Source organism: Scyliorhinus canicula, chromosome 15 (assembly GCF_902713615.1).
Source record: "Scyliorhinus canicula chromosome 15, sScyCan1.1, whole genome shotgun sequence".
Classification (NCBI taxonomy): Eukaryota; Metazoa; Chordata; class Chondrichthyes; order Carcharhiniformes; family Scyliorhinidae; genus Scyliorhinus; species Scyliorhinus canicula.
In genome coordinates this window covers 90,705,995-90,730,567 of record NC_052160.1, presented here as the reverse complement: position 1 = coordinate 90,730,567, position 24,573 = coordinate 90,705,995, and the positions used below count along the sequence as shown (strand labels likewise).

Here is a 24,573-nt window from a genome sequence, read left to right as displayed (position 1 = left end):
CAGTCCAGTTCCTACCTGTGTGGCACAAGCCGTGATCATTGCAAGCAGCAACATCATTTTATAAATTTTACATAATTGTTTATCTTGTTTAATTAATATTAATTCCTCAGAAGATTATTGCGATAATTTTAAAGCAAAAATTAGAAAAGTTTCACATAAACATGAAGTGTTGTAGTAGTATTAATATTTATCACACAAAATATCGAAGCTTTAGTTTCATGCTGGAGTTAATCATTAACTTCTGATATTTAATAGAAAATAACCCATGCAATGTGATACATTTAGTAGCAGAAAAGCAGCAAAATATTCATAGTTCTTTTAAAGTCTCATTTATCCTAGTTTTCTTTTTGCAGTGGTAAGCGAAGATAGGCGAATTAGGACATGTGGGTGGTCCACGCGGTCTTTTCCCCCGCCCAAGTGGTCTGTGGATGAAAGGTTTTGAGAACCACTGAAATAAAACCGTATTTCACTGCAGAACTGCCTGCACCTCAAGCTAGCCTCTGGTCACTGAGTGGGGGCACTCTCTTCACAACTATTTTGAAAGCAAGCAAAGAACCTGTGCAGCCGAGCAGGAAATGATGCCTTCTGACTTTGTGGAACCTCCTCAGCACGTCACATGCAGTGCTCTCAGAGCATCACCAATTTATATTAATGAGCTGCCCATGTGCTTTCTGGACTGGTCTGCCTCTAAGCACAGGAGCAGCAAAGCTCCATTGTAATGGGACAACATATTCGCCCCGAGCTGTGTTTATATTTTGGGGAAAGCGCAAGGAACCATAAAACAGGAGGATTTGAAGTTAAGGAGGTTGGCAAGGGAAAGGAATGAAGATGATAAACGAGATAGTGCCAAATTAAGACGAGAAGCAAGTGAGAGGTTTATCTATTGCCGACAGCTGGATCAACTGACTCTCAGACAGTGGTGGCGAGCAGCGCAATATGAAATTGCTGCCTGACATTCAGACTATACAACTGACATAGGGGATGCAGTGTGTAACAAAGCCAAACACCTCAATGGAAAACTTTCATTGTGTAAACTGAAACTTTTCGAACTTGTGCAGCAGCCAGATGGTTCTCTGTAGTCGATGTTGGAAGGATTGTGTTTGTTGCATATTTCAGGCGACTGCAGTCGGACATGAGGGGTAGCCATGAGAATCGCTTGTGTATGGGGCGGCATGGTGGCACAATGTTGGCACAGCTGCCTCACAACGCCAGGGACCCGGGTTCAATTCCGGCCTCGGGTGACTGTCTGTGTGGAGTTTGCACTTTCTCCCCATGCCTGCGTGGGCTTCCTTCGGATGCTCTGCAAAGATGTAAAGGTTAGGTGGAATGGCCATGCTACATTGCCCCTTAGTGTCCAACGGTCGTGAGGGGTTATGGGGATAGGGCGGAGTTGTGCACCTAGGTTAGGGCGGTTTTGGAGGGTCAGTGCAGACTCGATGGGCTGAATGGCCATTTTCTGCACAATTGGGATTCTATGATTCTATTCTATGATTCTATGCAATTCCGAGACCAAAAAAGAACATGTACATGAATTACTGTTTGAGAGAGCTACTTCACAGCAGTAATCCATTCTTATTGGGCTCCCAAAAATTCATGTTTACTTACATCTGCTATAAAGCCTTTCTACAGCTTGTGAGAAGCAGAGATTGGTCAAAACAGGTTATCCCACGCAACCAATCCAGTTGTTGTGATATTAATTGAATATCAATTGTGTTTAATTCTAGCAGGCAGAGGGCATTAATAGGGCTTTCACTTGAACATATCGGAACACTTCCTGAAGCTGAGAGGTAGTTGCATTAGGATGTGTATGCCGAGGACACGGGTTCGATCCCTGCCCCGGGTCACTGTCTGTGTGGGGTTTGTACAATCTCCCCGTGTTTGCGTAGGTCTCACCCCCCACAACAGAAAGATGTACAGGCTGGGTGGATTGACCACACTAATTAGAAAAAAAAAGAATTGGGTACTCTAAATTTATTTTTTGAAAAGAATTAGGAGGTGTATAGTTGTAACGTTTCACTCTGTAAATAAATGTTAGATTGAGTAAAGATTGGCTCCAGTACTAAAAATCACCAAATGGGTATCTTGACTGGAACAATGGGCTCCTCTCGAGCTTCCAGATTTTCTTGCATCAGGTTACTGATACACTGGAGTCAAAGCCTTGGTGAGGGATCACAGTATATTTAACACAATGGTGCCACGGATCAGACACGGTGATGTGGAGAAACTTGAGGAGCTGGACGTCTTGTTCTTTACAGCAGAGGAGATTTGATAGTGTGGCTCAAAATCATGACTTTCATAGAGTGAATAAGGATAAAGTATTTCCGGTGACAGAATGGTCAGTAATCAGAGGACACAGATTTAAAGTGATTGGTGAAAGAAGTAGAGGCGACATAAGGAAACAACTTTGTACACTGATTTGTTGTGGTTTGAACGGCATTGCCTGAAAGGGTGGTGGATGCAGATTCAGTATAACATTCTAAAGAGAACTGAATAAATTCCTGAAGGAAATTAAATTGACAGAACAGGTTGTGGGGAGGTGTAAGTGAGTGGGATTAATAGGGTAGCCAGCTGTACCACAGCCAACACAGGCACAATGGGCCAATGGTCATGTAGCTTGGCCAGCATTTATTAGCCATCCCTAATTGCCCTTGAACTGAGTGGCTTGAAGGACTATTTCAGAGGGCTGTTATGAGTCAACCAAATTGCTGTGGATCTGGAATCACATGTAGGCCAGACCGGGTAAGGATGACAGATTTCCTTCCCTAAAGGATATTCGTGAACCAGATAGGTTTTTATCACAATCAACAATGGTTGCATTAGACTTCTTATTGAATTCAAATTTCACCATCAGTCATGGTGGAATTGGAACCTGGGTCCTCAGAGCATTATCCTGGCTCCCTGGATTACTAGTCCAGCAACAGTACCACCTCCCTATAAATTATCTCTCTTCTAAGCTGTGTCACTCTATAATTCTACAGTTCTATGAAATAGATAGTTCCTTCAAAGTGCTATTACCAAATGCCTTCCTTCTGTGTAGTGTGATTCTATGATTCCATACCAGGGTCAGGAACTTTACCACATAACGGTGACCAACAGCAAGAGAAGGCTCCTCACTTTTCAGAGTGATTGCCATCCCAAGTGTTTAATAGCTCATCGACAGAGCCCATGTGCTATTTTGCACCAATGGGGTCACACTTTCTTGCAACTAATGGCAACAATTGTCCTAGTCTGCTCATTGTAGCGGGGGTGGGGCAGGGGTGCTTGCTCTTCAGTGGGTGAGCCAATTCACACTAAGCTGGATTCTCTGGAATTGAAAAGTAAGTTGTGATCCCTAACTTACCCTGTAGATGCCACGTACTGATCACATATTAACCCCGTTACAATTGGTCTCCAGCTAGCACCTTTTATGGGCAAACCTCATTCACTGTCCTATTTCCCCCCATCAGGGATGTCCACAACTGAAGCTGCACTCAAATTTCCTGCTCGTGAACCACAGCTCTGTTTGTGTTTCCCAAAGTGTAAAAATTCCATGCCCTTCCCAATTATTACCACAGCACCACTGAAGAATATCCCAACCCAATCCACCCACAGTGTGCCAACTTCCACTTCTCTCACAAGTTGTCCACATAGAAGGCTGGACTGGGCTGAATTGCTCAAATGCATTTCACATGGGACCTGCCCACAAGCGGCAAGGGGAAACATTCATCACATCACCACGAACCCATGAAACCAATCAAACAGCACGCAACAGTCCCCAGTCCCCAAGGCTTTAATAAAGAAACTGTTTCAGGTAAACCATTAAAATAATCCAAAGCAACTTGATTACAAGAGAGTGAAAAGGTTCTGATGCAGTTAAAGGGTTGTACACTTACCACAAGCTGTTTTGGAATGACAGCAATGCTCACTCTTCTACGAGCCGTACTCTAATAGATAAGAGTAGAGAAGGGTTTATTGTTAACTGCCAGCTTCAGAATTAGCTACTTAACTCAAACACGGGGAACAATTTATAATCATTGAGTTGTACAACACAAAGAGGGGCCCATCATGTCTGCATCGGCCATCAAGCACCTATCTATTCGAATCCCATTTTCCAGCACTTGATCCATAGCCTTATATGCTGTGGTATTTCAAGTGCTCATTTATTTAATTCTTAAATTTTGTGAGAGTTCCCACCTCTACCATTCTTTCAGGCAGTGAGTTCCAGATTCTAACCAACCTGTTGTGGGTGAAAATGTTTTTCCTCAAACCCTCTCTAAATCTCCAGCCTCTTATCTTAAATCTATGCCACCTGGTTATTGACCCCTCTACTAAGGAGATAAGTTTCTTCCTATCTACCCAATCTATGTCCCTCATAATTTTGTATACCTCAATCAGGTCCCCCCTTCAGCCTTCTCTGCTCTAAGGAGTGCAATGCCAGTCTATCCAGCCTCTTGATAGCTGAAACGCCCCAGCCGAGGCAACATCTTGATTAATCTCTTCTGCACTCTTTCTAGTGCAATCCACACCCTTCCTGTACTGTGGTGACCAGAACTGTACACAGTAGTGTAGCTGTGTCAGAACGGGCATTTTCTACCATCATTGCCTCCCCGCTCATATATTCTGCGACTCAGCTAATAAAGGAAGGTATCCCATGTGCCTTCTAAAACATCTCATCTACCTGTCCTGCAGCCTTCAGGGATCTTTGGACATGCACCCCAAGATCATAGAATCAAAGAATTTACAGTGCAGAAGGAGGCCATTCGGCCCATCGAATCTGCTCTGGCCCTTGGAAAGAGCATCGTACCTGAGCCACACCTCCACCCAAATCCCTGTAACCCAGTAACCACACCTAACCTTTTTGGATACTAAGGGCAATTTAGCATAGCCAATTCACCTAACCTGCACATCTTTGGACTGTGGGAGGAAACCGGAACACACAGAGGAAACCCATGCACACACGGGAAGAACGTGCAAACTCCGCACAGACAATCACCAGAGGCTGGAATTGAGCCCGGGTCCCTGGAACTGTGAGGCAGCGGTGCTAACCACTGTGCCACCATGCCATTCTCTGGTCCTCTGTACTTCCTAACGTTCATTGTGTATTCATTTGCCTTGTTTGGCCCCAAAAATGCATCAGCTCACACTTTCCTGGGTTAAATTCTATTTACCACTGTTCTGCCCATCTGACCAGCCCATCTGTATCCCACAGTAATTGAAGGCTTTGCTCCTTGCTATTTACCATCCCCTCCAATTTTTTGTGTCATCTGCGAACCTACTGATCATATCTCCTACTTTCACATCTAGATCATTAATATACACTACAAACAGCAAGGAACCCAGAACCCAATCCTGCTGTACACCACTGGCTTCCAGTCAGAAAAACAACCATCTACCATCACCCTCTGCCTCCTGCCACAAACCCACTTTTCAATCCAATTTGCTAAAGGTGCCTTGGATCCATGGACATTCTCCCATGTCAAACCTTGTCAAAAGCCTTTCTGAAGTCCATGAAGACTACATCAAGTGCACTACCCTCATTTACACACCTAGTCACCCCCTCCAAAAAGTCAATCAAATTTGTTAGACATGATCTCCTCCTGACCAAGCCATGCTGACTATCCTTGATTAAGGGCAGCACAGTAGCACAAGTGGATAGCACTGTGGTTTCACAGCTCCAGGGTCCCAGGTTCAATTCCCCGCTGGGTCACTGTCTGTGCGGAGTCAGCACGGTCTCCCCGTGCCTGCGTGGGTTTGCTCCGGTTTCCTCCCATAGTCTAAAGACATGCAGGTTAGGTGGATTGGCCATAATAAATTGCCCTTAGTGACCAAAAAAGGTTAGGAGGGGTTATTGGGTTACGGGGATCGGGTGGAAGTGAGAGCTTCAGTGGGTCGGTGCAGACTCGATGGGCCGAAAGGCCTCCTTCTGCACTGGATGTTCTATGTTCTAATCCTTTCCTCTCCAAGTGGTGATTAATTCTGTCCCTCAGAATATTTTCGAATAATTCCCCTACCACTGATGTTAGACTCACTGACTTGTAATTACCTAGCTTTTCCCTACTTCCCCTCCTGAATAATGGTCTCACTTTAGCTATCTTCCAGTCCTCTGGCACCTCACCCTTAGCCAGAGAGGGTTTGAAAATTAATGTCAGAACTCCTGCAATCTCCTTCCTTGCCTCGCACAGCATCTTGGGATACATTTCCTCTGGGTCTGAGGATTTATCCACTTTTAAGGCTGCTAAAACCTCCTCCCTCCCAATGCTGATTTGTTCAGTGATATCACCGAGCCCTGCTCTGATTTCTATACCTACATTGTCCGTCTCCATAGTGAACACAAATGCAATAAACGAATTTGAAACCTCACCAACATCTTCTGGCTCCACACATAGATTGCTGCTTTGCTCTCTAATAGGCCCCACTTGTTCACTGGTTACCCTCTTGCCCATGATAGAGTTAAAACACCTTGGGATTTTCCTTTACTTTACCAATCAGTGTTTATTCATGCACCTTCTTCGCTCTCCTCATTTATTTTTTAAGCATTCTCCTGCACTTTCGATAAATTCCTCTCGGGCTTCCATTATTTTGAGCTCCTGTAACTGCTATAAACCTCCCTTTTTCCCCCTTATCTAATCCTGTATATCCCTTGACATCCTGGGCTTGTTGGTCCCACCCTTTACCTTCATGGGAACGTGTTAGCCCTGTACTCTCTCTATTTCCTTTATGAATGACTCCCATTGCTCGGTTCTGGATTTTCCTAAGTAACTGCTCCCAGTCCGCTCTGGCCAGATCCTGTTTTATCATACTAAAATCAACCTTCTGCCAATTCAAAACATTTATTTCCGGTCCATTGTTGTCCTTTTCTTTAACTGTCTTAAACCTTACCGATTTATGGTCACTATCACCAAATTGCTCCCCATTGCTCCCTACCTCTACTCCTTGCCTGGTTTCATTCCATACAATTAGGTCCAGTACTGCCCTTTCTCTTGTGGGACTTTCTATGTGCTAGCTCAAAATGCTCTCCTGGATTCACTTTAAGAATTTCACCCTCGCGAAGTTGAAATCCCTGACTATTATATTATAATATAAATCCCCAACCACAAAATCATATCATTAAAGGAAGGCCCATAAAGGCAGCCTGAAATATATTTGATTGTCCCAGGGCAAGTGTGAAAAGTTAATCAATAGGGCCCCGAACCAACTATTGTGTTATCTTAACTGAGTTACAATGGTTAATACATATCATGGATGGTACACTTAGGCATTGGACTGAAAAGGCCTGGGTCCAAAAAGCTCCAGAGCCATTCCCATTGGTATTTATCTATTCACATTGGTTAATTATTGAGCTTTTAAACTAGAGCACCTCACGGAGAGAGCAAGAGTTCAACTCATGTTTAGTGCCATGGTCCCAACATGAGGACAGTATAACTGGCCCCAGTGTGGAGACAGGACAGCTGGCCCATATCAGTAATTCAGTACCATTTGCAACTCCTCAGATACTGAAGCAAAATACTGTGTCAAAATCCTGGGACTCCCTGTATAATAATGGCACAGTGGAAATGCCTATACAACATGGACTACAATGGTTCACAATGAAGGCTAACCACTACCTTCTGAAGGGAAACTAGGAATGGGCAATAATGCCAACCTTGTCAATGATGCCCAGATGCCAAGTTTGGGGTGGCATGGTAGCACAGTGGTGAGCACTGCTGCCTCATAGCACGAGGGATCCAGGTTCAATTCCGGCCTTGGGTGACTGTGTGGAGTTTGCATATTCTTCCCGTGTCTGCGTGGGTTTCCTCTGGGTGCTCCAGTTTCCTCCCACGGTCCAAAGATATGCAAGTTAGGTAGGTCGGCCATGCTAAAATTTCCCCTTTGTGTCCATGGATGTACTGGTTAGGTTACCGGAGTGGGTGGGGGAGTAGACCAGGTAAAGGTACTCATTCTGAAGGTCGGTGCAGACTTGATGGGCCAAATGGCCTCATTCTGCACTGTAGGGATTCTTTGAAGTATTAATTTCCAATAAGCTTAGGCATTGCCTTTCGAGAGATAATGGAGTTGGCACAATGAGGCTGAGGTTAGCTTACAGGAAATAGTAAATTAAAATGACCTTGTCTCTTCTCCAGTTGCTCATTTTAACTACACATAGATTCCTGTGCCCCACAGTATGATGCATAGACATAGGCCGGGATTCTCCGAAATCCCGGCCAAGTGTTGACGCCGGTGTAAACACCTGAGTGTTTCACGCCGGCATCAACAGGCCTCCTGGCCCAGCGATTCAGTGGCCCTCAGGGGGCCAGCACGGTACTGGAATGCTGCGTTCTGCTTCGGCACCGAAAGGCGGCCCTGCACTGCAGGCGTGGGTCCGTGCCGGCGCATGCGTGTGGTGGTCGTTTCCGCACTGGCGCCGAGCAACATGGCAGCGCCCTACAGTGGGCCCGCGGGAAGGAGGTAGCCCCCGATCACGGGCTTGGATGCCGTGGAGGCCCCCGCCGGAGTCTGATCCCCCCACCCCCCACTAGGATGGCCACCGCGGCCGCGGATCCGAGCTCCCGCTGGGTGGTACCAGGTCGGAACCACGCCGGCGGGACTCAGCGGAATCCGACGGGAATTCGGCTGGTCGACCGTGGAGAATCGCCCAAAGTGGCCCCTGACCGGCGCCGCCTCGACCATGTGGGCGCGATTGCCGCCGATTCTCCGGTTGCCGGAGAATCGCGTCGGAGCGGCGTGGCGGGAATTTCCCACGTTACCGCCGATTCTCCGATCCGCCAAGGGCTCGGAGAATTCCGGCATTTCTATTAGTGACATAAACAGGAAACACATTAGAGCAGGATGATGTAATGATACTTCACTCAGCAGGTAATGGGGTGAAGCCACTCTTTGCAATAATATAAGGCATGAAAATCCTCTAAACGTCATTTGAATATAGTAATTAACCCAATGGATTAAATCGTAATTTGGTAGTGAAAAACTTAAGTATTGCCAAAAAAAGAGACATATTTCATCTTGGACTTATCGGGGCACTTTACAAGAATACTAGCTTGCAGGTAAAACAACAGTTTATATTGTATGAAAATAGACTGCTGATTGGGTGACAAGTGGACTCTGATTGGCTGAGGTGTTGCCATGGGGAATGCACCAGTTGATGTTGACTGACATTTAATTGCCAAGTATTGTTTGGAATTTAAACCAGGCATCTTGACCCAGATAAAAACCTTCAACGTGTCTTCTTTCGGCAATACTATATTAGAACAATATTAGAATCATAAGCAGTATATTAACCTGAAGAATCATAGGAAATGATTGAGAACAAAGAACGCAAAGATCAAATTTGCCATTATCCGTTGCCTCAGTGTTCATTACGAGAAATGTGATAACTTCCTCCTGAATTAACCATATTTCAGATATCTTTATGGTAATGATGCTACAGTACTCATTTACCTGATGCATTGCTCTCATCATTTGATGCTTCGTTTGAAAGTCGGCGTCGTCTATAAGAGAATACATTACATTGTTTAGAAACCTCAGTGTTTTTAACATCGCTGTGTTACTGGTGAATGAGGTTGCTCCAAACCTCTGGTACTATGCAAGAGTGGAGCTGGGAGTTTGAATGTAGTGGGGTCTGATAGTGGACAAGCAGATTTTGGAATCTCACTGGTTGAGAACCAGGAGAAAGTAGAGTGGAGTAAAAGGAAGTTGGTCCATTATTCAGAGATGTACCTGCTCAGTGTGGCCTGCATGTGGCTCCAGTTCTGTGCTAGATGATTGTTTTGTGGCTGACTGCATTACTCAAATGAACAGACACTCACCGCAGACGAAAGCCCAAAAATTTAACCATGCCAGCATTACCCACATTCTGGGTACAAATTTAACTAAAAGGAAAATAATTTTACTCTCCAGCCCTACTCCAGCTTCAAGTCACCCATTCCTTCGAACTTTCTTCCCTCTCAGACCCCACTGCCTTGTGCATTTTGTTTCACGTCTGCCTTCCAGCCAGTCTCCTGCCTACTTCCCCCATGCTGCTGTAAACCTGACCCAGTTTCCTCAGTTGGTTCATCAGGTAGGCATGGTGACATTCCTCCGGAATTGCTGCCACCTAGGTGGTCAGTAGCCAGCTGCAGAATCCCAACAGTTCCGTACAGGAGCACAGTTGCTGAAGAGGAAGCTGGACAACCAAATGGGCAGAATCACCCATGAAGGTCAGCACTGCAACTGCTTGTAGAGCCTTGGAAGCATCGGAAGCCGACAGAGCAAGGCGGGTGAGGGCCAGAAAGTTGGGAGTCGAAGCCACGATGAGGCGCTCCCGAACTGAGGGGACCTCAGGGTTGTTACCGTTGCATTCCTGAGTCGTACTATAACCATCACCTGGATGGTTCTGGAAAGTGGTTGCGACACAAATGACTGCAATGAAAATTATGTGAAGACCTTTACCACATCACCCCATTGCCATCTGCATGTAATGGGCATGGAGGGGCCAACCAGCAGGGGGTGGAAGGGCAGGGAAACACTGGCTAAATGGTGACGGACTCTAGGCTCCCAGGGTCTAATAGTCTATCCTGTGCTGACGCTATCACATTGAGTATCAGGAGAGAGAGGATTGGGAAAGAATCCAGCTCAATATACAATGGCCTGTGTACATTCCCTCTTCAAACTCAGAGCCCATATCGTCTGGTCTGAGAGCTTGTGGGGCTAGCACTGGAACACCTGGAATTCTGATGATTTCCTTCCTGTTGGAGAGAGACGGCCCTTACCTCTCATGTCTCCAAACTGTCTGTTTCTGGAGTTCTGCTGAATGATTTTCTTCATTTCTTGCAGCTCTGCATGTTCCTTGGCATGCATACTTTTCAGATTCTCCACGTGTTCGACCATCACCTGCACACTCCGACTCATTCGTGCTTCCTGCAAGATACATCGCACATGAGGGGTGCAATGCACACAGTGCTGCCCGGCCTAGACAAAGCTTCATTTATGCATAATCCTTGTTGAGATTGTTAAGGTTGTTAAGAAGGTGTATGGTGTGTTGGCTTTAATTAACAGGGGGATTGAGTTTAAGAGCCGCAAGGTTTGCTGCAGTTTTATAAAACCCTGGTAAGACCACACTTGGAATATTGTGTCCAGTTCTGGTCGCCTCATTATAGGAAGGATGTGGATGCTTTGGAGAGGTTACAGAGGAGATTTAAGAGGATACTGCCTGGACTGGGGGGCATTTCTTATGAAGAAAGGTTAAGGGAGCTAGGGCTTTTCTCACTGGAGCAAAGAAGGAAGAGAGGTGACTTGACAGAGGTGTACAAGGTGATGTGAGGCATGGATAGAGTGGAGGCATGGATAGAGTGGATGGCCAGAGACTTTTCCCGAGGGCAGAAATGGCTGTCATGAGGGGACATAGTTTTAAGGTGATTGGAGGAAGGTATAGGAGGGATGTCAGAGGTCGGTTATTTACACAGAGAGTGGTGGGTGCGTGGAATGCACTGCCAGTGGAAGTGGTGGAGTCAGAGTCATTAGGGACATTTAAGCGACTCTTGGACAGGCACATGGACAGCAGTAAATTGAAGGGGTGTAGGTTAGGTTGATCTTAGATTGGAATAAATGTTCAGCACAACACTGTGGGCCGAAGGGCCTGTACTGTGCTGTACTGTTCTATGTTCTATGTTGTATACCATCACAACAACCAACTAATACAAGAACTTTGGAAGTTTGTTATTTTTAAAAGAGAAGCTTGCAAACCACAAAGGTACAAACAGGAGTTTTATTGGAAACGTGTCTTTGCTACTGGCTGCTAGTCGAGACTGACTGTTAATATGCTCAAACTGCTTATGATGTCATTGATATGTCACGTGATCAAACTCTTAAAGTGACCTTGTTTCAAATAGGAACAAGCGGGAATGCAAAATAGGAACTATGGAAGGAATATCAGGGAATCAAGAATGGATGATTGGGGAGAGTGTCACTTGGTATTCCTCCACAAGTGATATGGGGATTTCTACCACCAATTGCTGCTCTAGGTGTGAGTGCCATGCACACTATGGTATAATCCCCATACCTCATGAGTTTGTGTGAATGATCCAGGGCACTTAAACCTGGAGCAGAAACTAAAGGATTGGGCAGAAACTAAAGGTCTTGGATAGGGGTTGTGGAGGAAATGTAAAAATAAGACATCATTTATAAATATGTGGAATTGACAGATCACTAATGATAGCCTGGTAAAGGGCAATCCTGCAAAAACAAGGGAAGTGTTACCAGTGTGTTATTGGAACTTGTAAGACTGACAGTGGTACATGTTATTGAGCGAGCCTGGAACTAGCACCGACACGTCTGATATCTTGGTCCCTGAGATGGGAGCATTGCTACAGATACAGTACTGGAACTAATGCTGTGCATAAATTAAATATTGCTAAGAAAAGAGACAAACTGTTAAAACGTTGCCTTACACTCATCAAGGCAGACACAAGAATACTAAATTTGAAAGGGAGCAACAATTTATACTGCATCAAAAAAAGAATGCTGATTAGTTGGCAAGTCAACTCTGACTGGTTGAGGCATTGCCATGAAGAATGCCCCAAGGAACTACTGGACCCCATGTTTCTGTTGAATTCAAACAAGATGTAATGCCTAGACATGTTCCTTTGGCTGCAGAGGATAGGTTTCTGCTTATGAATACGTATAACTTCTAGAAAACCGTAAGTAAGCTGAATTATGAGCCTGACTGGTAATCTTTGAATTGGTTGCTAGTGTAATTCCTGACACACTCAGGCTTGTTCAGCAAGTCCTATCCACTCATAGAATCACATCTAAAATTAGGCAATAACTGAGTATATACACAGATTGATGATGAATAATAATACTTGCATAGATAATTAATTGAAACTGTGTACTCTCTTTAGTGAAAACAAACCCGCATACACATACCTGATGGACTGCTCCTAGTATCTCCGACTTGTTGACCACTCGGCTGATGGAGGTTTCCAGGATCTGCAGATTCCGCTCCAGTTGTTTTAGAATCTCCTTTCGCTGTCCATCCAAACAAACTGCTTTCAGTTTCTGCATAGAATTAATCACAGCTGTTACCTTCTACACATTAACATCTTGATGGGTGTGGTCACAGCAAACCTGGTTCCATTCCCCCAGTATTACTTTATACCCTCTGTAGCGTTCAATGGTTCAATGTTTGATTATGAAGCTCTGGTAATGGATCTATATGAATGTCATTGATTGGTTAAGCCTGGGTGTTGACTCAGAGATAAAGACATCACTCTTCAAACATACATCACCATGCTTGGAGAATGCTGCAGACATTTCAAAGTATTGTATCTTCTGCTTCTTGGGTTCTCTGCCTGAAGGCAGTTCAGGCCACAGCACCATAACCCCCACCATGTGTAGGACAAGGAGGCAGGCCCAAAAATCCACCCCAGCCAGAATGGGGATCGAACTCCATACAAAACTGATCCATATAGGTCACCAACTGAGCCCACAAGGAGTCCGAGTTGTTTTGGCAAGACACGCCTTTACATGCTTGTAGCCTGGAGATATGTATAGCGATGAGAGCGGCTCCAGTTTTATTTTCGTCACATAGCTGGCCAGGAATCTCTCCTGGTCTTACCACCTACCATTGAGGTATGTTGAAAGGATTTACAAGCTGATGTTCAGTCTGTTTTGCCACATTGTGAACGCGTCTTCCTTGGCCACCATGTCCTGGGGTGGGACTCAAATCTGGAGATTCTGGCTCAAAGGAAGGGGCACTATCCATTGCGCCACAAGACCTCCTCGAGCATTACTTGAAAAATCTGTAAACAAAATTCCTGCACACTATGTCATCTCTGTTTAGATCCGAGATACAACCCTCCAGCTCCTGTACCTACTTGGGGCAGCACGGTGGTTAGCACTGCTGCCTCAGTGCCAGGGACCCGGGTTTCTTCAGGATGCTCCGGTTTCCTCTCACAGTCTAAAGATGATGTGGAGATGCCGGTGTTGGACTGGGGTGAGCACAGTAAGAAGTCTTACAATGCCAGGTTAAAGCCCAACAGGTTTGTTTCGAATCACTAGTTTTTGGAGCACTGCTCCTTCCTCAGGTGAATCTAAAAGAACAGTCTAAAGATGTGCAGATTAGGTGGCCATGCTAAATTGCCCCTCAGTGTCCAAAAGGTTAGGTGGGGTTATTGGGTTACAGGATATGGATGAGGGCCTAGGTAGGGTGCTCTTTCAGAGGGTCAGTGCAGATTTGATGGACCAAATGGCCTCCTTCTGCACTGCAGTGATTCTATGATTCCATTATTTCCCCAATATCTGCAATATTACATTTGTATCCTCGTAGTACCATCACCTAATCTCTAGTTACTTTCCAACCTTCAGCTTTTGCCTCCTCTCTTCCATTACCTGCTGTATTATTTTGCATCCTTCCAGCTCCTTCCGTATGTTTTCTTCAGCCACATCCCGCGCTCGTTCCTCCACTTCAAGTCTTTGCTTCAACGTGAACATGTCAGATTTGAATGCGAGAGACAGGTGTATGAACGCGGACTGGGAGAAAGGAAAAGAGAGTGAGAGAGTATTTTGCAGTGTCGGATGAAGGAACATCAATGTGAATCCTACTGACATATGACGTCCCCACCCCCACAAGAGAGTTTCTGATATTTGATCTTTGAAAAAACACAGTCAAAACCAGTCAATGTCCCATGGAAAGAAAGATATTGCATGTATATATTTATATATCTAGTGCTATTCACTACTTCAGGATTTCCAATAGCATTTTATAGTCATTACAATAATTTTGAAGTGTAGACATCATGTCAACATAGAAAACATAGTAACCACTAAGCAGGATCAACCGGGTGGGTAACATAAAAGGGAAGGATTTATATATCCAAAGCACAATAACTGGAGAATGGGACACAGTAGAAACAGCTTCCATCACAGCCACACCCAGCTGCAGAAAACAGTCTCTGCCCTCCCCACTCCCCCGAAAACAAAGGCTGGTTATAACCTAAAACTCAAACAGAGAAGATTATGCCTTCACTGAAGACAGTTTTCCCAAATGTGGACAAATAACCTTTGTGTGGTAGCTATCAGCTGAATTTAGCTCAGCATTTGGATGTTGTTTGGGAACAAAGGGCGTCTCAGAGTTCAGGAAATGTAGATAGTTGTGAACAAAGGGGTAACTTATGTAATACTGTGTGTATAGCCAGTGTAGTTAAGTGCACTGTTGCAGTGTATTATAGTCCTTCTTGTTGTGTGTTTTTCTTTCAAGTTAATAAATATTCTTTATTAATTGAATGCAAGCTGACTGGTCTGTTCCTCCAAGTAAACCAAATTCAAAATACTGTATAGACCACTAAGAACTGATGTTCCAAGTTACCCTTCTACGTATTGGGACACTCTTGCAATTAATATCAGCGGGATTAACACAATTTATATTTATATAGCATCTTTAAATCAAAAACAAAATCATATCAGGAGGTCATGAATAGAAATAAATTCAGGAATGGATAAAGAGCCACAGCATAAAGGTTAGGTAGAGATGTGTTGTGAGAAGGCAGAGAAACAAAGGAAGGGAGGTGTTGATGGAGGGTGTACTAGAGGGCATGGTCAGGATGGTGACAATTTAATATATGTTGTGGGATTTGGGCATTTGTTGTCCATCCCTAATTATCTTAAATGAATGGTTTCCTCAACCATTTAGAGGGCAATTAAGAGCCAAACACATTACTGTGGGTCTGGAGTCACATGTAAACCAGACCAGGTAAGGATGGCAGATTTCCTTCCCGAATGGACATTAAAGAACCAAGTGGGTTTACATCAATCTCATGGTTTTACTGAAACTAACTATTTAATTCCAGATTTTATTTATTTAATTTCAATTCCGGCAGCTGCCGTGGTGGGATTTGAACCCATGTCCCCAGATCACCCCTCCCCTGGGTCCCGAGATTACCAGTCCAGTGACATTACCATTACACCACATAAATGTGGGGTGAAGAGAGGTGGGGCTGCACAGAGCCGAAGGCCAAATAGTGCAGATGGCGAAACAAGATTCAATGGTGAATGGAGAGGTCGTGGAGGGAGTTGAAGATGAAAGGATTGTGAATAACTGTATTAGGGGACAGCTACTTGCTAAATATTCTGACAGCTGCTTAACTCAACGGCTCGCCTGACGGTTTAGTCAGCGGAGGCAGCATCTAACTGAACCATTTAGCCTGTACTGGGCTCCTTCACTCATTTGTAGTTGAAGCAATTGACTTCAGCACCTCTGGGCTGGTGCGAGGACTGTGTGGAAACCAGCCAGAGATCCTGACCACTGACTCCAGCTAGAGGATTCACATGGGGGTTAACTGAGGGCAGGATCGAAAGCAGGTGCGTTACTCTCCATAGTTGAACATTGCCAGAAAACAAAAGACTGCTGGACTTACCTCGATGTCTTTCTCAGTGTAGAATTCTCTGTAAAACAAAAATATGCATCACTTATTAAACAGGACACCAGTGCCTATCACTGTGGTGTTTGAGTATCCGCAAAATGGGCGCTATTGTGGACACAATGTGTGCAACATCTGTGTTATGTTCCAGGAGGTAGAAACTTCTTAACTCATTAACTTCTCGTATAGAATGTCCTCTTGTTCCCTCTTCTCTGTGCACCAACTCTTGTAACATGTGCTCCTGGTGGGCCATGGCTTCCTGCTCAAGGTTCAAGTTTATGAAATTGAGTCTGTGATAACTGATTTAAAATCAATCGTAAAAACAGCTAGAGAATTGTACTTTATCCCTGGAATTTAACCATTGGGACAGGACTGTAGTGACAGGGTAGCCATTAAGCAACACTCTTCTTAGGAGGTGCAATCTCTCTCATGTCACCACCCTCACCACCGAGAGCAACGCAAATCTTCAGCCTGGAATTTGCAACAAGTCCACAACCTTCAACTGCATACTGATTCTGTGTGTTCCATTGGAGAACACAAACCAGAGCACATTGGATTTGGTCGATCGATCCTGTGGACAGCTGGCCTGGAGGTACCAGGCTTCCCATTCTGTTCTTAGAAAAATACCCCTTATCCAGCGGTTACACATCTGCTGGAAACAGAACAGTATGGGTTTGTACATGAATCATAGATACTAAAAAGACACTACACCCTGTGTGCTTCATCCGATGCCAGTGTTTATATAGTTACATAGTGTATCTTGTGTTGCCCTATTATGCTTTTCTTTATTTTCTTTTCTTTCATGTACTTAATGATCTGTTGAGCTGCTCGCAGAAAAATACTTTTCACTGTACTTTGGTATACGTGACAATAAACCAAATCAAACCAAACCAAAATACTTCCCCACAACACAAAGTGACTATTGACAATACAGCATAAGTTCACCTGATACAGCATACGTACATCAAAGGCTCAGGGACAGGGGTAACTTTAACTTTGGCCAAACCCGCAAAACAAGTGATCAGCTGCCCATTACACTGATCTCCAAATTTGTCTGCCGTCAAAATCAGTTTGGCTCTTGATTTATTCAGAAGGGAACTGGTCACTGCTAAGGAGGTTACAGAGAATATTATAATGGATAATATTACCAGTAATATTGTAGAAAGGAGCAACACTGTGCCATAGTGCAGAAGTGATACAAAATATTATAACAGTAGAACAGCAGCAATCAGAGCTGCAATATTATGTTGTTCGCCCTTAGTGCTGAAGATGACCATGTCTATCATCTGGAATGTTTAGTCAGGTTATGGTGGGCATGTAGGTGATGGTGAAGTTCGATCATTGCCCATAAGGTTCTGCTGCAACTATGATAGGATACCGCACTCGATTGCAATTTGGATGATCTTCTGGCTTGGGATTTCCTCTCCTTGTGTTTTCTCTCTGCCTCTTGCTCTCAAAGGAGGCAGCACCATTTGTTATTTGGTTGGACCAGGTGCAGGGATCCAGTGTAAACTTCTCCCAGGACTCGGAATTGAAAAACTCCAGGGTAAAGTCTTCAGAGTGTTCTTGTAACACTTCCTTTGATCACCATTTGAGCACACCCCATAGTCAAGCTCGCTATGGAAGATTCACGTTTGTAAGCAATTCTCAGGCTTTCTGACTGCATGGCCAAGCCCAACTCATTGTGACTATCTCAATAGGATGTGGACACTTGACATGCCAGCTTGGGTAAGTACCTCAATGGTGGGTATTTTGTCATGCCATCTGATCTTCAGAAGCTTCTGAAGGCAGCTCAAGTGAAAGTGGTTAGGTCTCTTGGCACAGTCCAAGTCTCACATGCATGGAGCTTTCTATCGACTTTGTTTGATCGGCTGACATACTCTTTATTCCCAGACTGATGGTTGAAGCTGCCAAAGACGACACTTACTTTGGCAATTCGTGCATGTGTCTCATCATCAATTTAGAAGCTTGAAAGAGTTTGCTGCCAAGATAAATGAACTTATCCACTTCTGATAAGTTCTGGTCATGGCTGAAACCCTGGGCTGGAGATAGGCTTTCCTGGAGCAGGCTGGTACATTACTTCCATTTTCTTTGTAATGATCAAAATACCGAGTTGTAACATGCTTTAGAGAATAGGTCCATATAACTTTCCATGCCCAGCTGTGAACTGCCAGTTAAAGCACAGTCATCAGGAAACAGGAAATAATAAAGTATGTCCTTGGAAATATTGGTCTTTGTTCAGAGTTGTTCAGGAGCATCCTGTCCATGTGATATTGGATTTTGATTCCGGGATCACCATCATGGGAGACATTAGAAAGCTTCGTGGAGAAAAACTTGCTGAATGTGGTTGCCGCCAACATGCTGCCCTGCTTAACTCCTTAACCGGGAGTGGGCTTAACCGGGAGTGGGCCAGGAGACTCACCATCCAGGACACACATGAGCAAGCCGTCATGGAACTGTCAAACTATTCATGTTGGATAATTCCTTGTCCCCATGTAGATTGAACGAGTTCAGTGATCTTCTTATCCCACCATTGACCTCCAGCTTTGGACACCTGAGCTGAGATAGCATCAACTCCTGGGGCCTTCCCACTAAGCAGGAGTTTAATTGCATTTGTCATTTCTAACAGTGTGGGAGAGTCCTTAGGAGAGCAGCTGGCGGCAATCTGATTATTGCTTCTTCATTGAAAGATGAGACCAATTGAGGATGTGCTTAAAGTGCTCTACCCACCTTGGCCGAATTTGGGCTTTTTTGTGAGCAGTATTGACCTATTGGCACCGAGGATCAGTGTGAACCAGGGTAGACAGATTTTGAAGCATTGCACAGTCACTTCCCATCTGTGGCCTGCATATGACTGCTTTCCGATTCAGCCAAGCATCTAGCTTCTCTGAGATAGCATTGGGCAGTGCTGTGGATGTTTTGGTAAGCATTGCATATGGATAGTGATGACTTAACACTGGTGTAAGCCTAGTTTGACAAAAGCAATGAGGTGATCCAGAAACTCATGGGGCTGGATTCTCCATTTCAGCAGCTAAGTGCTAGCTGAAACGGAGAATTTGCAGGCATTTTACAACGCCAAAATTGACGCTGAACCCTCACCAATTCTGGGAGCGGCTCCCGTCTCCTGCACCGAAAACAGCTGGAGAATGTCCGGGTACCTGGCCACGCATGCGCACAGCGATGACCTGCTGTGGTCACGCCGTACAACATGGCGCTGACCATGCGTGGACCAGACCCGCCAAATGTGACCCGACAGGCCACCCCCTGGCCACCCCACACCAGTCCTCCCAGCCCTCATGGAAGCCTCCCCCCCCCCCCCCCAGCCAGCTGCATGGATCCCGGCCTAGTGTGGCAGCTATGGACACAGTCAGGAAAGCGGCCCATTGGGAGCAGAGCATCGGGGGAGGGCCTTCTGATGACGAGTCAACGCCGTTTCAATGGCATGTGGCACGATGACCCCATTTCGGAGGGGCTGGAGACTCGAAAACCGGTGTCAAACTGACACCGCCCCCAATTTGGATGTCGGAATGGATTCTCCACCCAATTGCCGATTACAATATGGGCGCCGGGCAACGGAGAATCCCACCCATGGTTTTTCCATGCCAATATTGTAATACTGCACACATAGTTAATAATTAAGAGATCCAATTGAGTGTTTATTATGTTGTTGGGTCTTTGTGAGTAATATGAACCCGAGTTATGATTCCAGAATCAGATTATTGTTCTCGGCTACATGTATGCGGGCTACTGCTGCTTACCTATGAAGGCCCAGTCTTTTCAAAATGGAGACCTCATCCATAGAGGTGTTCAGTGGTTCCTCGGGTCCGCTGTCTAAATGAGAGCGAGCACAGTGTGAGTAAAATACTTGTGATGTTAGAGCAGATGTGCTATGCTTATAATTTACACCTCAAAATAACATGGTAACAGCATTAAATGTCACAGATTTAATAAGTATGCAATAATAATTATTAGCAACAATAAAACATAAACTTAACAGCAAACTCATTCATAGAATCCCCATAGTGCAGAAGGAGGCCTTTCAGCCCATTGAGTCTGTACCGACCCTAAGAAAGACCACCCCATCCAGGCCCAATCCCCACCCTATTCCTGCAACCCCACCCTAAGGGGTAATTTTTGCATGACCAATCCACCTAACCTGCACATCTTTGGACAGTGGGAGGAAACCAGAGCACCAGGAGGAAACCCACACAGTCATGGGTAGAATGTACAAACTCCACACAAACAGTCATCCGAGGTCAGAATCGAACACAGGTCCCTCGCGCTGTGAGGCAGCAGTGCTCAATGGCCTCTTAAGAGTTGAGCCATGTGATAGTTCATGCCGGTTACTTAACAGGCTGAGAGTCAATCGTGAGCTAATCTTTGTATAATTAATAACCATCTAATAAACCTCTGTTGATTATTGTGTTCAGCCTATATAATTCAGCATTTCCATTCTTTAATCTTGCAAGTACAATACACAACAGGATAAGTTAAACTGGCGACGAGGAACGGATCTGATTTGAAGTGAAAAGAAAGTCCAATTTGTGAAAAGAAGGTCGAAGACGGTCAACATTGAGGCATATCAATAGTGAGTCAGTGATTGCACCTCATACATAACTCCTCGAACCTGGCATCGGAGCCGGTAAGGTTTTGGGTGCAAACTCAAAGGAAAGGTCCATTCTGAATTTAAACCGGCACTCCAAGAGGTTCAGCCTGCAGAGATTGCCACCAGTACAGTAAGACATGGAGGTAGAGGGAAAGAAAAAAAACAAAAAAAAACATTGGGCATCGCCAGCTGATTAAATAGACCATTGATATAGGGGTGGTGGCAAGATCTTTCGGAGAGCACTGAAAAATGGCATAAACAGTGGAACCATGGGTCCATCTGAGGAAGACTCATAAAACTGGAATCCATTTGAAGAGAGATTCCATTATTATATCCTGGCTAATAAAATTTCAGAAGATATTCATGTCCCTGCTTTTCTTCGTACAATTGGAAGCAAAACTTTTAATTTGCTGAGACGTTTGGTCCAATCTAAGAAACCCGGTGACAAAACTGATCAAAAATTGGATAAAATATAAGAAGACCATTATTTCCCAAAGCAATTGATTATCACGGAGTGGTTTCCATTTCACCAAAGGAATCAACTGGAAGGGGAAAACAGTTCATTGCGGCCCTCGAGTGCCTCATGGATTATTGCAAATTTGGTATCTCACTTGATGATACCATGAGCGATTGCTTGGTTTGTGGGTTGAGAAATTAGGCCTTTCAGAGAAGACTATTTTTTAAAAAACGTTTTTATTCTCCTCCTTTTTCACATTTTCTCCTGAATTTACACCCACCAATAATAAACAATAATCAGCAACAGATATATCAATCCCCATAACAATAACAACGATCCCATCCTCCCACCAACCCCCAAACATCAGCCCGCATGTTTACATAAACAAATGTCAAAAATAAATCAGGGATTACCCATAGTCATCCTTAATATACACAGCCCCTCCTCCTCCCAACCCTCCCACCCCCCCCCCCCCCAACTGATGTTCAACGTTATCCAGTTCTTGAAAGTGCATAATAAATAATGCCCATGACTTGTGGAACCCCTCTGAACTTCCCCTCAATTCAAACTTAACCTTCTCAAGGGTCAAGTATTCCAACAGGTTCCCCCGCCACGCCAGGGCACAGGGTGGAGAGGCTGCTCTCCATCCCAGCAGGATTCGCCTTCGGGCGATCAACAAGGCGAAGGCTACAATATCTGCCTCCCGCACTCATTTCCAACCCTGGCTGGTCCGACACCCCGAATATGGCCTCCCGGGGACCCAGGTCCAAAATCACGATTAAAACCTTGGAAATTACCCTAAAAACCTCCTTCTGGTACTCCTCTTGCTTTGGACAAGCCCAAAGACATGATAAGCGCACCCCCCCCCCCCATAACGCTCACAGACATCTTCTACTCCTTCAAAGAATCGGCTCATTCTCGCCCTCGTGAGGTGCGCTCTATAAGAACATAAGAACATAAGAACATATGCCACCTTCAGCTGTATCAGCCCCAACCTCGCACATGAGGTGGAGGCATTTACTCTCGGAGCACGTCACACCTGTTGCTAGTGCTTTCAGTCCCGACCCCTGCACAAACTCTCCTCCATTCTGACCCACTGGGAATCAGCCCCTCTGACCCAGCTCTGCACCTTCTCCACATTCGCCACCCAGTAGTAGTACATCAGATTCAGTAGACCCAAACCCCCTGCCTGCCTTCCCCTCTGTAGCAGCACCTTTCTAACTCTGGCCACCTTCCCTCCCCATATGAATGAGGTAATCCTTCCCTCAATCTCCCTGAAAAAAGCCTTTGGCAGGAAAATCGGTAGGCATTGAAAAATAAACAGAAATAGCGGCAACACACTCATTTTAACTGCCTCTACCCGACCTGCCAGTGACAGAGGGAGACCATCCCACCCTGCCAGATCGACTTTCACTCTCCCCACCAAACTAGTGATATTGTACCTGCGAAGCCTCCCCCACTCCCGGGCAACCTGTACCCCCAGATACCTAAAGTGAGTCCCTGCCCTACGGAATGGCAGTCCCCCCATCCCTGCCCCCACCCCCGGCCGAGACAGCACAAAATATTCACTTGTCCAGGTTCAGCTTGTACCCCGAGAAAGACCCAAATACTCGCAATAGCTCCAATATTCCTCCTATCGACGCACTCGGTTCCGACACATACAGCAGCAAGTCGTCGGCATATAAGGACACCCTGTCCTCTATCCCCCCACTACACTATTCCTTTCTATGCCCCCTAACCTCTCAATGCGATGGCCAACGCCTCAATCGCAAGTGCAAACAACAGGGGGGACATAGGACATCCCTGCCTCGTCCCACGGTGGAGAGAAAAGTATCTTGAGCTGATGTTGTTTGTGCGGACACTCGTCTTCGGCTCCTTATATAATAGCTTTACCCAGTTCATAAATCTTGGTCCAATCCCAAACCGCTCCAGGGGCGGGATTCTCCCCTACCCGGCGGGGTGGGGGGTCCCGGCGTAGCGGAGTGGCGCCAACCACTCCGGCGTCGGGCCTCCCCAAAGGTGTGGAATTCTCCGCACCTTTAGGGGCCAAGCCCTCACATTGAGGGGCTAGGCCCGTGCCGGAGCGGTTGGCACTACACAGACTGGCACCCAAACCGGCTCCAGCGGCCTTTGACGCCCGCCACCCGGCGCCGGGGCTGGCCGAAAGGCCTTCGCCGGTTCGCGCATGCACGGTGCGTCAGCTGCCGCTGACGTCACCACCGGCGCATGTGCGCTGGGGGATTCTCTTCCACCTCCGCGATGGTGGAGGCCGTGGCGGCTGCGGAAGAAAAAGAGTGCCCCCACAGCACTGGCCCGCCCGCCGATTGGTGGGCCCCGATCGCGGGCCTGGCCACCGTGGTTGCACCCCCCGGGGTCCGATCGCCCCGCGCCCCCCCAGGACCCCGGGGGCCTGCTCGCGCCGCCGATCCCACTGCCACCAGAGGTGGTTCAAACCATGGCGGCGGGAGAAGCCTCCCAGCGGCGGGACTTCGGCCCATCGCGGGCCGGAGAATCGCCGCAGGGGGCTCGCCGATCGGTGGGTGGTGTTTCCCGCCCCCGCCAATTCCCGGGTGGCGGAGAATTTCTGCCATGGCGGGGCGGGATTTTCGGTGGTCCCGGGCAATTCTCCGACCCTACGGGGGGTCACCTATCACCTTCGGAAGGCACTCCTCCAGCCTACCCGCCAGTACCTTCGCCAATACTTTTGCGTCCACATTCAGAAGTGATATGGGCCTATACGACCCACACTCGGTCGGATCCTTTTTTTTAGCAACAGGGAGATCGATGCCTGCCCAAAGGTTTGTGGCAACACCCCCTTCTCTATCGCCTCTCCAAACATTCCCACTATCAGGGGATCCTTGAATTTTTTTATAATATTCCACCGGAAACACATCCAGCCCTGCCACCCTCCCCGACTGCACCCTCCCAATCACATCCTTTATCTCCTGCTCCATTATTGCTCCTTCTAATGTAGCCCTGTCCCCCTCCCCTAGCCTCGGGTACTCCAACCCATCTAGAAATTCATGCATCTCACGGTCTCCCCCGGGTGGCTCTGACCTGTACAACCTCTCATAAAACTCCTCAAAAGCCTTGTTAATCAGCTCCAGAGCCGCCTCCAACTTCCTTGCCCTATTCCTCAC

General features: G+C 46.1%; 1 protein-coding gene across 1 annotated transcript in view; it reads right to left on the bottom strand.

Annotated features, from left to right (window-relative positions):
* LOC119979114 (inositol 1,4,5-triphosphate receptor associated 2-like) overlaps window positions 1-24,573 on the bottom strand; it is a 148,939-nt gene that overhangs the window by 45,028 nt on the left and 79,338 nt on the right. Inside the window, exons 6-12 of the mRNA XM_038821119.1 lie at window positions 20,129-20,201; window positions 16,368-16,395; window positions 14,344-14,484; window positions 12,880-13,011; window positions 10,725-10,872; window positions 9,415-9,464; window positions 3,873-3,923 (exon numbers count right to left, since the gene is read on the bottom strand). Coding sequence (XP_038677047.1) covers window positions 3,873-3,923; window positions 9,415-9,464; window positions 10,725-10,872; window positions 12,880-13,011; window positions 14,344-14,484; window positions 16,368-16,395; window positions 20,129-20,201 — 623 coding nt within the window. The remainder of the gene's footprint in view (window positions 1-3,872; window positions 3,924-9,414; window positions 9,465-10,724; window positions 10,873-12,879; window positions 13,012-14,343; window positions 14,485-16,367; window positions 16,396-20,128; window positions 20,202-24,573) is intronic.